The sequence below is a fragment of the Oryzias latipes genome, chromosome 4 (genome assembly GCF_053564925.1).
Source record: "Oryzias latipes strain Hd-rR chromosome 4, Olatipes_Hd-rR_3.1".
NCBI lineage: Eukaryota > Metazoa > Chordata > Actinopteri > Beloniformes > Adrianichthyidae > Oryzias > Oryzias latipes.
The window spans coordinates 33,932,388-33,946,305 of record NC_136240.1 but is presented as its reverse complement, the minus strand read 5'-3'; the positions used below and the strand labels follow the sequence as shown (position 1 = coordinate 33,946,305).

Here is a 13,918-nt window from a genome sequence, read left to right as displayed (position 1 = left end):
ACATGCATTTCCCGAACCTCCAGCTGCTTCCAAAGATGATGTTATTTCAGGTTTTGGCTTTTCCTACTGAACACAATCAGCTCAGAAACACTGTTGTTTCCAGGAAAAGTTTGGTTGCTTTAAGACCCTGAAGACAAATGGTTGGGGTCTTTTTTTAAGGCGGTCTGTTTGCCCTGACCTCTAAAAAAGGTCAAAGACTCATCACGTCTTCTTCTGCTCTTCCCTTCAGCTACTCTGATTCTGTCTCCACCGACCATCCTCACTTTCTTCTTTGTGACATGTAGGAATCTCTAACTTTAGCATTTTTTACAACATTTGACAAACCGCCTTAATCGTTCTTTTCTGGATGTGTCTGGATTTATCATTGAAGGTCATTTTCATACTGGGATTGCTTTAGTCCCAACCGTCCTCTTGGGTGGACACCATTGACTGTAAAAACAATGGACATCTCGTGTTCCCGAATAGGACGTACCATTGCTTCCTGATCCTGGCGCCGCCATGTTGAAACCAGTTGACAGCGGTTGGTCCGAGTCGCTCTGAGTCACCGTATCTATAGATCAGTGTTTATCAACCTTTTTTGAGCCACGCCACACTTTAACCTTGACAAAAATCCTGCGGCTCACCAGCATCTAAAAAAAAAAAAAAAGGAGAAACTCTTATTCTGTATTGATCTACAACCTCCATGATCTCACATTCATTTTTGTGATAATTGTGGCAGAAAAATCTGGAAGTTGAAGCAGTTTTTTCTAAAAGATGTAATAAAAGTTAAGTTAGAAGATTTAAAAACTGGTTGATGTGTGTTCGTTGTGGGTTCAAAACGTTTAACAAGGACTCATTGTGCGCTGAGACGCTGTCACTTTAACCCAATGCATCATGGGAGATGTAGTGATGGCAGACAGACTCATTGTTTTGTTCACTTGTTCCACGGTCTGACACCGGATTCTGTGGAAAGCTACACCGCTAAAGACGAGCTTTAGCTGGTATTTTTGTTAGAACTGAGCGACTTTCTGAGCAGAATCAGAACAAGGAAGTGAAGACTTTAACCACTTCTGATTGGTCAGACTGATGACATGTGATTAAGCCTCCAAGAATGATTGGTGGAGACAGTTAAAGGGGCGGGACTTTTCCAAAAACAGCTTTAGCTGCAGCTTAATCGCGGTACCGTCATTCTTATCAAAGTGCCTTTAATAGAATGAAATAAACACAAAGAAAAAAGTATTTTATGATTTTTTTTATATGACAGCATCACCTATACATCATAAATGCACGACAATGGCCCTTCGCAGACCCCCACAACCCCAAAAACCTGTAGCGCCTGTACAGGTCAACCATGCGACGAAGACCCAGCTCATCTTGAATTTGTAGCAGTTTGTATCTGAATTTCTGAATGTCTTTTTTGCTGCTAAAGATAAGAGAATTTCCCCATTGTGGGATGAATAAAGTTGATCTACTCTAATCTAATCTAATTGAGGAAGAACGGAAAAGACGTTCCAACCTTTTATTGGCTGTGGATGATGGCTTTTGCGTCTGCACCTCATTTACCCAAAGGTTTTTGGTTTGCTGGATCGTCTGTGTGCTTTCACACCGTCTCCTGGAGGAGCAGCTGCTCTGATCTTCTCATTTCTGCTCCCAAGCAGATCCTCGACATCTTTAGCTCTGCTGCCTCCACCTGTTTTCACACCTGCCCCCTGTTTCCTGCCTGTTCCAACACTTTCCTCCGATGGGAACCAAAACTCTGATCGTTTTTGTGCACTTCCAGAGTTGGTGTTGGTTGTACTGAAGACATCCCATCTCTGGAGAAGTCTCTGCGTTGGACTGGAGATGGATTAACCCCCCCAGCACAGTGTTTTCAGAGCCAAGCGTGTGACCGTCTGTCTGGAAGCTGAAGCTCGAGCAGAAATTGGAATCGCTCAACAGCGTCGTGATCTCAAGCTCACCAGATGTAAAACGCGGCTAGAAAACAACAGTTTAAAGTGAGACGATGAACTGATGAAACCAGAGACAGTAAATAATGGCAACATTTGAAGGAAAATGGTGAAGATCGGGCCAAAAATCATTCAAAATCATATCATAGACTCCTGAAGTCAAAGAAGGAAGCGTGCGTCCGTCCAGCACATTTTCCACGTTACAAATAAGATCTTTTTTTTTTAACTGCATTTTTTTTCTGTCTGTTCTTGATTCACAATGATTTAAATAAAGAAATACTTAGAAATGCAATTTTAATTTAAATTTCATCAGGAAAATGCCTCAAAAACAATAAAACACTATTTTTTTTATTTTACATCGCTCTTCTCTTTTTATATATTTCAACAAAATGTCACTCACAAAACCGACACTTTTTTGCAGCTTCACACATCAAACACTGAACCCAATCTGACCGTGACTTTCAGTGCAGATCAACATAAACAGGTATTAGGCTTTCCCAAAAGGATGTGTAGTGTTTGGTATAATAGGATATTGCAGTGTGTCCTTAATTGAGGCTTTGGAGCTGCCCTCTGGCTAACCCTCTAGTTATCAAATGCAGTTTTTATCTGACTGAAAATCCTTCACGGATGCCAGGACTGACTGTGTCCGAGTCTACAGTGTCGGATTAACGGCCGTTTGATCAAGTTCAAAGGCAGAGCTGCCCTGGATGGACTCATTATAGAGCGAGCCAAAAGGAGCACCGGTGTACTGTACACGGAAAGTCTTTAAATAACAGCTCTCAGTACGTCTAAGTCCACTCTGGGCGCTCCTGAAAATAACAGTTGCACCAGTTCTAGCACTCAAAAGAAGACAGGCGTACATTTTTATCCTGCTGTGGCAGAGATATTTCTGGGGTGTCATGTTGGTAATCCTCTAGATACTCCATTTACTGACTTTGAGAACATCCCTGTAGTAAGTGGTGCAGCGTGTGCATGTTTAACAAGTTGTTCTTCACGATTCATAGCCCTTTTCCTAAAATCTTGCTCATTTGCTTCTTGTTTTAGGATACAGTAGAGTCTTTTTGCTGCCCTCCCTCTTTCTCTAGCCTATATTCTAAGATGTAATTGTAGGTAAGAAAAGTTTCATTTAATGTCATCCATTTGTCTCCTATATTTGTGTTGACACCGTGACTTCAGATCTGTACTGAGCTAAAGTGACACTTCTGGTGCTGTCAGAGAAATGCATCTAGACAATAAAGAAAAACACGATAAGAAAACAAAAAACCACAACAAGAATCAGGTTTCTCGTGCACAAGCAGGTGTGAGGGAAGATTTCCACCACCCTTCTCTTCTCTCAAAGGTCTTCTTCTCCCATGCTCCTTTTATTAAGAAGAATTCAAGTAGGAGGTTTCAATTTCCAAACAAAGAGACAAGCTGAAAAGTTCATTAGGGGTGTCGTATAATTAGCCATTTTCAGTTCAAACAGCATTCCTTATCAGCTAAGGACAGTGTGTTGTAAAACCCACTCATCCTAGCTGGGGGTGGGGGCGGGGGCGGTGGGGCACCGGTAAAGCAGTCGACCCACGATCGTAAGATTGCAGGTTCGATTCCCGCCTTGCACGTCAATGTGTCTTTGGGCAAGACACTGAACCCCACCTTGCCTCTAGTGGGAGGTTGGCACCAGTGTTAGTCAGTGTGTGAATGTGTGTGTGTGTGTGAATGTGTAGAAAAGCACTATATAAGTATACGCCGTTTACCATGAGAGGCAGAGGAAAAATCACAGAGCTGTTTCTGAAAGGGTAAAAAGATCAATCTAAGTTAAAAATACATTCAAACAATGATAATACTAAAAAGACAATTTCTTTCCTACCCACAGCTCAGACCCTGGTGCAGTATTTAGCAGAGAAGCTGGTTGCCTCAGTTATCATTGGGAAACCTCTACTTTTTTAGACACGTGAACAATGTGGACATATCCTTAGATTAAAAACGTGGATGTTGTTGTTCACCTTTCAGCACATCCCCTCAGGGATTGCCACAGCAAACCAGATTTCACACATTAGCATTTGGTTTGGCAGAGATTTTTATGTTGGATGTCCTTCCGGACACAACCCAGTATTTTGTCCAGACTGGGGACCGGCACCGGGAGATCCAGACCCGGGCCCCCTTAAGGCCATATAGATAGGCAGTAGTGTGAAGGGTGTTGCCTAAGAACCCATACTGGTGTCACCCCATCAGAATTAGACCCTGGATTCCTGTGCGTCAGTCCTACATTCAACCAACTGAACTATCCAGCCGCTATATTAAAAACTTAGATGGCAAATCCATAAAAAATAATCAAACCTACAGAGCAGACTTAGAGTTAGATTCAGAACAACACTAAAAAGCATTGGCCCTGCGACAGACTGGCGGCCTGTCCAGGGTATCCCCCGCCTTCGCCCACAAGTGGCCGGGACAGGCTCTGACAGCCCAGTGACCCCGAAAGGTAACAAACGGATTAGAAGATGAATGAACTAAAAAGCATTTTTTCCCCTTTAAAGATAAGTTCCTGTCAGTGATTGGCCTGAAGGGCATAGGGTCTATTTAATTCAGTTCCATTCCATTTTATTTCTAGAGCCCAATATTACAACAATCGTCTCAATGGGCTTCATACCAGTAATCTTATAAGAACTTGAAATCAGTCATATATCCAGTAGGTAATAGTTAAACTAAACTGGACATCCCTGCACTTAGACCCTACTTCGCGGTAAGGAAAAACTCCTTAAAAACGGATTTTGGGAAAAAAAAGAATAATCCTCAGGGATGTCCACATGAAGGAGGGATCCTTCATCCTTCCCCAGGACGGTAGGGGGTGTACCAGAACTCTTAGCTTATCTAACTCTACAACTACATGTTTAAATGGTGCAGAAGATGAGCTTGGTCAAGATAGAGTTGGGGGATGGCTGGGGGCGCGAGACGAGCCAGGGGCAGGATCCATGGGCAGGTACGGAAGCACAGACGGGCCAGAGGGAAGGTCCACGGTCAGATACGGGAGCACAGACAATCCGGAATCACTCCCGTTCCCCCGGAGGGTAGTGGGAATGGGGGACAACATATGAATCGTTCTGCACCAAAGAGAGGCTTGGAGAACTGAAAGATAAATAAAAGATGTAGATCAGGGGTGCAGAAATCCAGGTCATTTGTTGTTTATACCTGTATATATCTGCGGCTGGTTGGGTTTGACTTGATGGCTAACAGGAGTTAGTTGGTAAAATTTAACGCTTAGGGACTAAGTGAGTGCGGTAGTGTGTGTCTGTGTGTGCGGCGTTTCATAAATGTGTTTGCATATTGATTCCCATCAGTGTGAGCTTGACTCTTTGTGTGTCTGACCACAGCTAAAAAAAGAAACCCATCTCTTCCCATCTTGAGTCCCGCCTGTGTGTGAGGAGCTGCCTCTATCTACTCAGTTCCACCTTAAGAGGAGCTTTAGCAGCCTGTCGTGTTTGTGTTGAAGCCAACAGGCACAATATATTACAGTCTAGGGCTTGCTGCTGAAAAGCCCGCTGGATCCTCCACTGACCTGCTGTTCTTTCCTGCCTTCCTCTTGCATTTTTTTTTCCACATTTAGATTAAAAACAAAGCCCTCACTCTCTCCTCTCCCCTCCCTCCTCTTCCTCCTTCTTCCTCTTCTTTTTTTTTTTTCCTGCTGCAGTCAAGACTTCAGCGTGTCAGAGAGAGGCTGCAAAGGAGGAGAAGCAGAACGGAGGACTGTTTCTGCGTGTTTATGTTTGGATGATTCACCAACAGACTGTGGGGTGAAGGAGGAAGAGGAGGACGAGTCCAGGGAGAGGGGAGTCTGCCTGCATGAGATGTCATCATGCCTGGACCCTAACTGATCACAAGCTGAGGCAAAAGAGGGGAAAGACCCTGGAGGACAAGGGGAAACTGGGACTGTGGAAGGAGGAGGTACAGCCTGATGTGTCATGACATTGTTGGATGAAATGAGCCGACGGACCGACTGATCTTGGGTTGTGTGTCAACAGGGATTTTAAAAAGACTCGGTGACATCAGGGCCGGCTGTGGGGAGGTGTGTGTTTGTGTGTGGGGGTGTGTGGCAGCGGAACCAGTGGAGGGCAGAGGAGTGGAGGGCCAGGGGACTAACCTGGCCATCAAGCGGACTGGAAGCCTCTCCTCTCCTGGGATCATGTACCCTCAGGGAAGGCATCCGGTAAGACCACCTCCTTCCTTCTCCTCCTGAACCGTCTCTGAACTCCCCCAAGTGTGTCTCCTTGTGATCTCATCCCCACTTTTCTGATTTTGTGTCCTCCCGACGGCTCCTCCGGACCCGAATCTGTCCTTGTTTGTCTCTGGCTGCTCTGCGTGTCCCCCTCTGGGTCAGTTGAAGGGACAGTGCAGTGACATGAGTACAGGGAGGTGATGAACGATAGGTGTTGGTGTTTGTGTAGAGAGTCACTGTTATGTGCACACAGAAATCCCCTCCCTCTTCATCATCTGGAACCAGGTGCCTTTCAGATCTTGTTGCCGTTGAGTGGCCTAAAACTGGATTCCCTCTTCGCCGTGCACACACATGAACGCACACATGAACGCACACATGAACGCACACATGAACGCATACATGAACGCACACATGCAAGGCTGTTTCTTCTCTGGTGTGTGGCTCCTTTAAAAAGACACTACGCTGCAAAAAATAATATTCAAATTTAAAAAATGCTCTTTTTAAAAAATCTGCCAAGGGGGCAAGTAAATGGGCTTATTTAAAAGAAAATTAAAGTCACTAAGATACATTTTCTTTAACCAAAATTGTTTTGAAAACTTTCTTAATGAGATTATTTTTAATATTTCTTGAAACAAGAGACTTTTTTTACTGTATTAGGAGTCCGTTCTTGCAGTGCAACTGTCCAGTTGCTCCTTTCTGTTGCTAATCAAACACACAGATCCTTTAATAAATTCTTCAGTTTTACTTAAATATCTTTATGTTTGGACTCAAAAAAGGCCCTCGGTGCTCAAGTGCGTCCTCCTCAGAGTCCTTCCTCTTACTCAGCCTCACTTTTCATCGGCGGTGCCGTAACACGGCAAAAAGAGGTCGACTAAAAAAATAAAAGAAAACTTGTCTTAAGGAGAAAATTACTGATTATCTGTCCATGCAGCAAATATTTGACTTAACAAGAAATCTGACAGGAAAATATTAAAATCTAGGAACAAGAAGTTCCACAGAAGAATTTCAAAAGAGAATAAAGAGCCCAAAAATCCAACTGTTAGATGGAAACACTTCAAATTGAATGTTCTGCAGCGTAATAAGAAGTATTAAAAAAGTCCAATAAGTGAAAATGACTCATTTTAATGTAAACAAAGTGAATATCTTGGTACAAGTTAACCCATTTTAATAAATTCACATTAAATCAAAAACTAGCACTTTGTTGAACATTAAATGACGTCCCTATATTTTGAACCAACAATTGCAGAGATTTTTTGAGTCTTAAATTACATTTTTCGTCAAGCTGTGGAGAAAAAGGATTTTGACTCATTTTAATGAGAATTTTCTTGTATTTCAATCCCAGCTCTTAATGAGACACACAATTCTCAACTGTTGATTTTGAGAGAAGCTTGGAAAGACGTAAAAGTTAAACCAACTTCTAAAATAGTTTGCGTTGAACCTGTTTCTGGATTTAAAGGCTTTTTCAATCCAACAGCAGAAGTTTCTGCTGGCACTGCCATTTGTTACAGGAGGGTCCTGATCTGGTTGCTGTAATCAGAATGTTGTCAGTCAGTCAGTCAGTCAGTCAGCAACTCAGTCAGTCAGTCAGTCAGTCAGTCAGTCAGTCAGTCAGCAACTCAGTCAGTCAGTCAGTCAGTCAGTCAGTCAGTCAGCAACTCAGTCAGTCAGTCAGTCAGTCAGTCAGTCAGTCAGTCAGTCAGTCAGTCAGTCAGTCAGCAACTCAGTCAGTCAGTCAGCAACTCAGTCAGTCAGTCAGTCAGTCAGTCAGTCAGTCAGCAACTCAGTCAGTCAGTCAGTCAGTCAGTCAGTCAGTCAGTCAGCAACTCTGTCAGTCAGCAACTCAGTCAGTCCGTCAGTCAGTCAGTCAGTCAGTCAGTCAGTCAGTCAGTCAGTCAGTCAGTCAGTCAGTCAGTCAGTCAGCAACTCTGTCAGTCAGCAACTCAGTCAGTCCGTCAGTCAGTCAGTCAGTCAGTCAGTCAGTCAGTCAGCAACTCAGTCAGTCAGTCAGTCAGTCAGTCAGCAACTCTGTCAGTCAGCAACTCTGTCAGTCAGTCCGTCAGTCAGTCAGTCAGTCAGTCAGTCAGTCAGCAACTCAGTCAGTCAGTCAGTCAGTCAGTCAGTCAGTCAGTCAGTCAGCAACTCAGTCAGTCAGTCAGTCAGTCAGTCAGTCAGTCAGTCAGTCAGCAACTCAGTCAGTCAGTCAGTCAGTCAGTCAGTCAGTCAGCAACTCAGTCAGTCAGTCAGTCAGTCAGTCAGTCAGTCAGTCAGTCAGTCAGTCAGCAACTCAACTCAGTCAGTCAGTCAGTCAGCAACTCAGTCAGTCAGTCAGTCAGTCAGTCAGTCAGCAACTCAGTCAGTCAGTCAGTCAGTCAGTCAGTCAGTCAGTCAGTCAGCAACTCTGTCAGTCAGCAACTCAGTCAGTCCGTCAGTCAGTCAGTCAGTCAGTCAGTCAGTCAGTCAGTCAGTCAGCAACTCTGTCAGTCAGCAACTCAGTCAGTCCGTCAGTCAGTCAGTCAGTCAGTCAGTCAGTCAGCAACTCAGTCAGTCAGTCAGTCAGTCAGTCAGCAACTCTGTCAGTCAGCAACTCTGTCAGTCAGTCCGTCAGTCAGTCAGTCAGTCAGTCAGTCAGTCAGTCAGTCAGCAACTCTGTCAGTCAGCGACTCAGTCTTTCAGCAACTCAGTCAGTCAGTCAGTCAGCAACTCAGTCCGTCAGTCAGTCAGTCAGTCAGTCAGCAACTCTGTCAGTCAGCAACTCAGTCAGTCCGTCAGTCAGTCAGTCAGTCAGTCAGCAACTCAGTCAGTCCGTCAGTCAGTCAGTCAGTCAGTCAGTCAGTCAGTCAGTCAGTCAGTCAGCAACTCAGTCTTTCAGCAACTCAGTCAGTCAGTCAGTCAGCAACTCAGTCAGCAACTTAGTCAGCAACTTAGTCAGTCAGTCAGTCAGTCAGTCAGTCAGTCAGTCAGTCAGCACCTCAGTCAGTCAGTCAGTCAGCAACTTAGTCAGTCAGTCAGTCAGCAACTCAGTCAGCAACCTAGTCAGTCAGTCAGCAACTCAGTCAGTCAGCAACTTAGTCAGTCAGTCAGTCAGTCAGTCAGCAAATCAGTCTTTCAGCAACTCAGTCAGTCAGTCCGTCCGTCCGTCCGTCCGACTGTCAGTCAGTCAGTCAGTCAGTCAGTCAGTCAGTCAGTCAGTCAGTTAGTCTTTCAGCAACTCAGTCAGTCAGTCAGTCAGTCAGTTAGTCAGTCAGTCACTCAGCCAGCAACTCAGTCAGTCAGTCAGTCAGTCAGTCAGTCAGTCAGTCAGTCAGTCAGTCAGTCAGTCAGTCAGTCAGCACCTCAGTCAGTCAGTCAGTCAGCAACTTAGTCAGTCAGTCAGTCAGCAACTCAGTCAGCAACCTAGTCAGTCAGTCAGTCAGCAACTCAGTCAGTCAGCAACTTAGTCAGTCAGTCAGTCAGTCAGCAAATCAGTCTTTCAGCAACTCAGTCAGTCAGTCCGTCCGTCCGTCCGTCCGACTGTCAGTCAGTCAGTCAGTCAGTCAGTCAGTCAGTCAGTCAGTCAGTCAGTTAGTCTTTCAGCAACTCAGTCAGTCAGTCAGTCAGTCAGTTAGTCAGTCAGTCAGTCAGCCAGCAACATAGTCAGTCAGTCAGTCAGCAACTCAGTCAGCAACTCAGCCAGCAATTCAGTCAGTCATTCAGTCAGTCAGTCAGTCAGTCTTTCAGCAACTCAGTCAGTCAGTCAGTCAGTCAGTCAGTCAGTCAGTCAGCCAGTCAGTCATCCTGATATCACATAGAATTATGAATGACATTTTCACAAGAGGACGGCATGAGGAATCAATTATATGTACAGAGAGAATGCTAATAAGTCAGCGGCTGGAAAAAAGGAAAAAAATCCAGTCAAGCTGGAAGAAAAAGGGAGAAAGTGAAACATGTGAAAGCCCGGAACGAAATAAAAGAGACAAAGAGTTGAGTTAAAAAATAAAAAAGCTCTGCCGGAGGTTGAAAGAGAAATGAAAATGAGTGAGAAATGAGGACTAAAAAGCCAGCATTCCTCTGTTCTCTGCCTCAGAGGCGGAGCAGAGAGCTTCCTGCTGCGATGCTCTGTGATTGTGATAAAGTTCAGCAGCAGATTGAGACGGCCCCCAGACGATCGATAGCCCCCCCAGCTCATTCTCCCTCTGTCTCCTTTCACTTTATCCTTCTCCGTTTCACGTGGAGCAGAACTTGATTTCATGAAATGTGATCTGCAGGAAGGTGGGAAACCGTCCACAACACGGACGCACACGCGTGTAATTCCAGGCGCTTGCGTGTTTTGATTCACGTTGGAAGCCTCTCACCGGTCTGGAGGTTCTCCTTTTGCCGCATCTTCCTTTTTTTCGTCTCTTAAATGCTGGAGATGTGTGAAAATCCCAGAAGATCGGCGTGTTTGTGAAACATTCAGGCTGCTTGTCTGGCACCAAAAGGCCTTCAGAGTCAGTGACGTCTCCTTCTTCCCATCCAGATGAGGGATCCACACAGACCCTGCCCATCAAGTCAAAGAGAATAAGACACGTTTTCAACGGAAAGCAGTTTGTGAAACTCGTTTGCATCGTGTCCGATGTTTTTAAAATCAGTTTACTGCTTCTTTACTGTCTCTGATAGGTTATATCATGGGGTTAAAATGTTGCGGTGCGCGTTCTCTTCCTGTTCCTTTCAGGAGCGATGGCGGTGACGGAGAGATCCTCTGATGAGGTCTTTAACCCCTGAGCTCGGATGTTTTCCTGTGTCACACAGCCACTACGTACATTTAGCGCATATTGCATGGCGGAAAATTGGTCACAAGTGAAGAATATACGTGGAAAAAGTGAGAAAACTTGTGGTCAGCTTCATGTGCAATTCATTAGTGATTCATGCGTCAATTACGTGATTTTCAGATGTATTTATGTATTCGATACAGGGACAGCACATATTAATAAACCTTCCTGTCAATATGTCAGAGTTAGCCAAAGGGCTATTTTTCATCTGCAGTCCCTTTGGTAGATGTTAAAATCACCCAGAAAGATAAAAAAAATGACATAACATTACGTTCATATGTTAAACCATACATTCAGTCTTTTTATTGATTTTGTTTTTTTGAAACAGTACAAAACATACAACATGAAACAACATAAAACAACATACACCCCCCCCCCCCACCCCCCACCCTCCCTCCCACTCTCATTTTACCATTCAGTCTCAAGTCTTACAGAAGCTTAGACACCTGGCGGGACACAATAAAAAAATAATAATAAAAGAATATAAAAAACACCTATTCACATTACAAGACCGGTCACAGACATTTTTTGGCAACCATGACATCCAAGTCTCTGAGATGCTCCAATATAGGCTTCCATGTTAGATAGAATTTTCTCCAGCACCAAAAAGTGCAGAAGGTCTTCCAGCCACATGTTGAAGGTTGGAGGGTATTTTTCTTTCCATTTGAGCAGTATGAGTCTCCTGGCAATCAGTGTCCCAAAGGAGATGATAGTTTGTTCTCTATGGTCCAGGTTTACGGGTAAAACACCAAATAATACAGAAAAAACAGAGGGTTGTAAAGGCGTACGCAGCACATCAGAGAAAAAAGTGAATATAGATTCCCAGAAGTGATCTAACTTGGAACAGGACCAGAACATATGGGACAGGGTGGCTACAGAACAGCTACATCGGTCACATGTGGGATCTATATTGTGGATGAACTTGGAAAGTTTAACTTTGGACCAGTGGAGTCGGTGTACGATCTTAAACTGGATAACCTGATGACGCAAACAGATTGATGAGGAATGTATGTTATCTAACGCTTCACTCCAAATACTGTCAGCAATATTCAAGTTTAGTTCTTCTTCCCAGTGAGATTTGAGTGTTGTCAGGGCTCTAAATCATGTGTTTAACAAAGAATAGATTTTGCCAATTGTTCCCCTGGAGCCAACTTTAATTTTCAAAGTGGATTCTAAAAGGGAATCAGGTGGATGGGATGGGAAACGGGGAAATGACTTAGAAACAAAGCTACGAAGCTGCACATATCTAAAAAAACGAGAGTGAGGGATGTTGAATTTAACCAGAAGTTGATCAAAAGATGCAAACGTGTTGTCAATAAACAGGTCATCAATTCAACAAACTCCTCTCCTGCTCCATTCATGAAAAGCTTCGTCTGAGGTTGAAGGTATGAACTGATGATTTCTAAAAACAGGAGCCAATTTTGACAGATCTTTAAGGGAAAACACTCTTCTAAATTGTGCCCAAATTTTAAGAGAATATTGCACTACGGGATTGGAGGTGTATTTCGAGAGAGGCTCAGGATATGGAAGTCTGGAACAAAGTAATAAAAAAAGGGGAGGTACAAAGACAAGAAGAGTTTTCCATGCGTAGCCATGCTGGAGGTGTTAAAGTGGGGGATTGTATGACTTTCCAGTGTAACATGGCTCTTATGTTGGCAGCCCAATAGTAGAGCTGAAAGTTAGGGAGAGGTAGTCCACCATGTTTTCGGTGTTGTTGAAGGACGCTTTTCCTAATCCTGGGGTTCTTTTTATTCCAGATATCAATTTGTCAACATCTAAGGATTTTTTTAACGCTTTATTTAGAAAAACTTCACATTTGGTTCCTAAATCGACAAGGAAATTTTAGTTTTGTCAAAGAAAAAAAACTGTTCTTAGCTGTTTGCTTTAGTTAAACCTTTATTGATCCAGGTACGTCGAGTGAAAACAATTTCTCATACTTTTTCCTTTAGGTACAAAAACTACCATGCACTCAACTTTTAGTCATCAAAATTATCATTAAAAAAAAAAGAAATATTTGCTGAAACAGCAAAGAATTTAAGGCATGTGAATGGTCAAATTAAAGGTATTTTGGGCGTCGGTCGGGTGGTGGCCGGCTCATGGGTTCCGGGGGCCCTGGCTCCGTCCCTGGCCTTTGTCTCGGTGTCCGGCACCCGGTGGCCCCCATGGCTGCCGCCTGGTATGGCTAAGCGCTCCTGTCTTGTGGGCTGGGGGCCGGACACTGGGTTCGCTTGTGCCTCTGGGCATTGGGGGGGCCCCTGTAGGGGGGCAAACTTCTTTTGAGGCAAATCTGTTGCTTAGGGGTGCAACAACGTCACAAGAACAGGCAGACGGCTGGTTCCTAACTAATGCAGCAGGTTTATCAGCTCAGCTAGAAGTCCACAAAGCCAGGTCAGTCAGGCAGGCAGGGGTCAATAACAGGCATGAGAGCATCAGGAGAGAGACAGGGTAGTCAGGATCCAGGCGAGAGTTGGGGCAGGCGGCAGGCAAACTGAGTCAGACCCAGGGTCAGGAGACAGAGGGTCCAACTACAACGCTCGGTAATAAAGGCAGAGTGGTACGAACAATACTTTGCACTGAGTGAGGCTCAGTGGTGCTTAAGTAGACTGTGAGTGATTGAGTGAATGAGAGTCAGGTGTGTGGCATCCAGGAAGTGCACACTGGGGCTGCTGGGAGATGCAGTGGATTCAGTACTCAGGAGAGGGTTCTATGGAGTTAATTCAGTCTCAATAATCAGAAATGCACACAACCGGTTTTACAAATGCACACGCTCCGATTCACAAATGTCATTTTATGCAAACGTGAAAAATAAATTCGGAAATACACACCCTGTGTTTCACAAACACACAGATTGTGTTTCACAAATGCACACTAAATGTTTTACAAATGCACAATAAGTGTTTCTCACAAATGTGCACACTGTGTTTCACAAAAAACATTTTATAAATTCACAATAAATGTATCAGAAATACACAGTAAGTGCTTCACAAACATGATTTTTAGGTACACATGTGATG

General features: G+C 44.2%; 1 protein-coding gene across 4 annotated transcripts in view; it reads left to right on the top strand.

Moving 5' to 3' along the window:
* Nucleotides 1-5,408: 5,408 nt before the first annotated feature.
* The window catches only part of tle2b (TLE family member 2, transcriptional corepressor b), a 104,691-nt gene continuing 96,181 nt past the window's right edge, over nt 5,409-13,918 (top strand). For all 4 annotated transcript variants that reach the window (XM_078946333.1, XM_023954565.2, XM_023954566.2 and 1 more), the window contains exons 1-2: nt 5,409-5,846; nt 5,924-6,108. In XM_078946333.1, the coding sequence (XP_078802459.1) occupies nt 6,085-6,108 (24 nt within the window). In that variant the 5' untranslated portion in view covers nt 5,409-5,846; nt 5,924-6,084. The remainder of the gene's footprint in view (nt 5,847-5,923; nt 6,109-13,918) is intronic.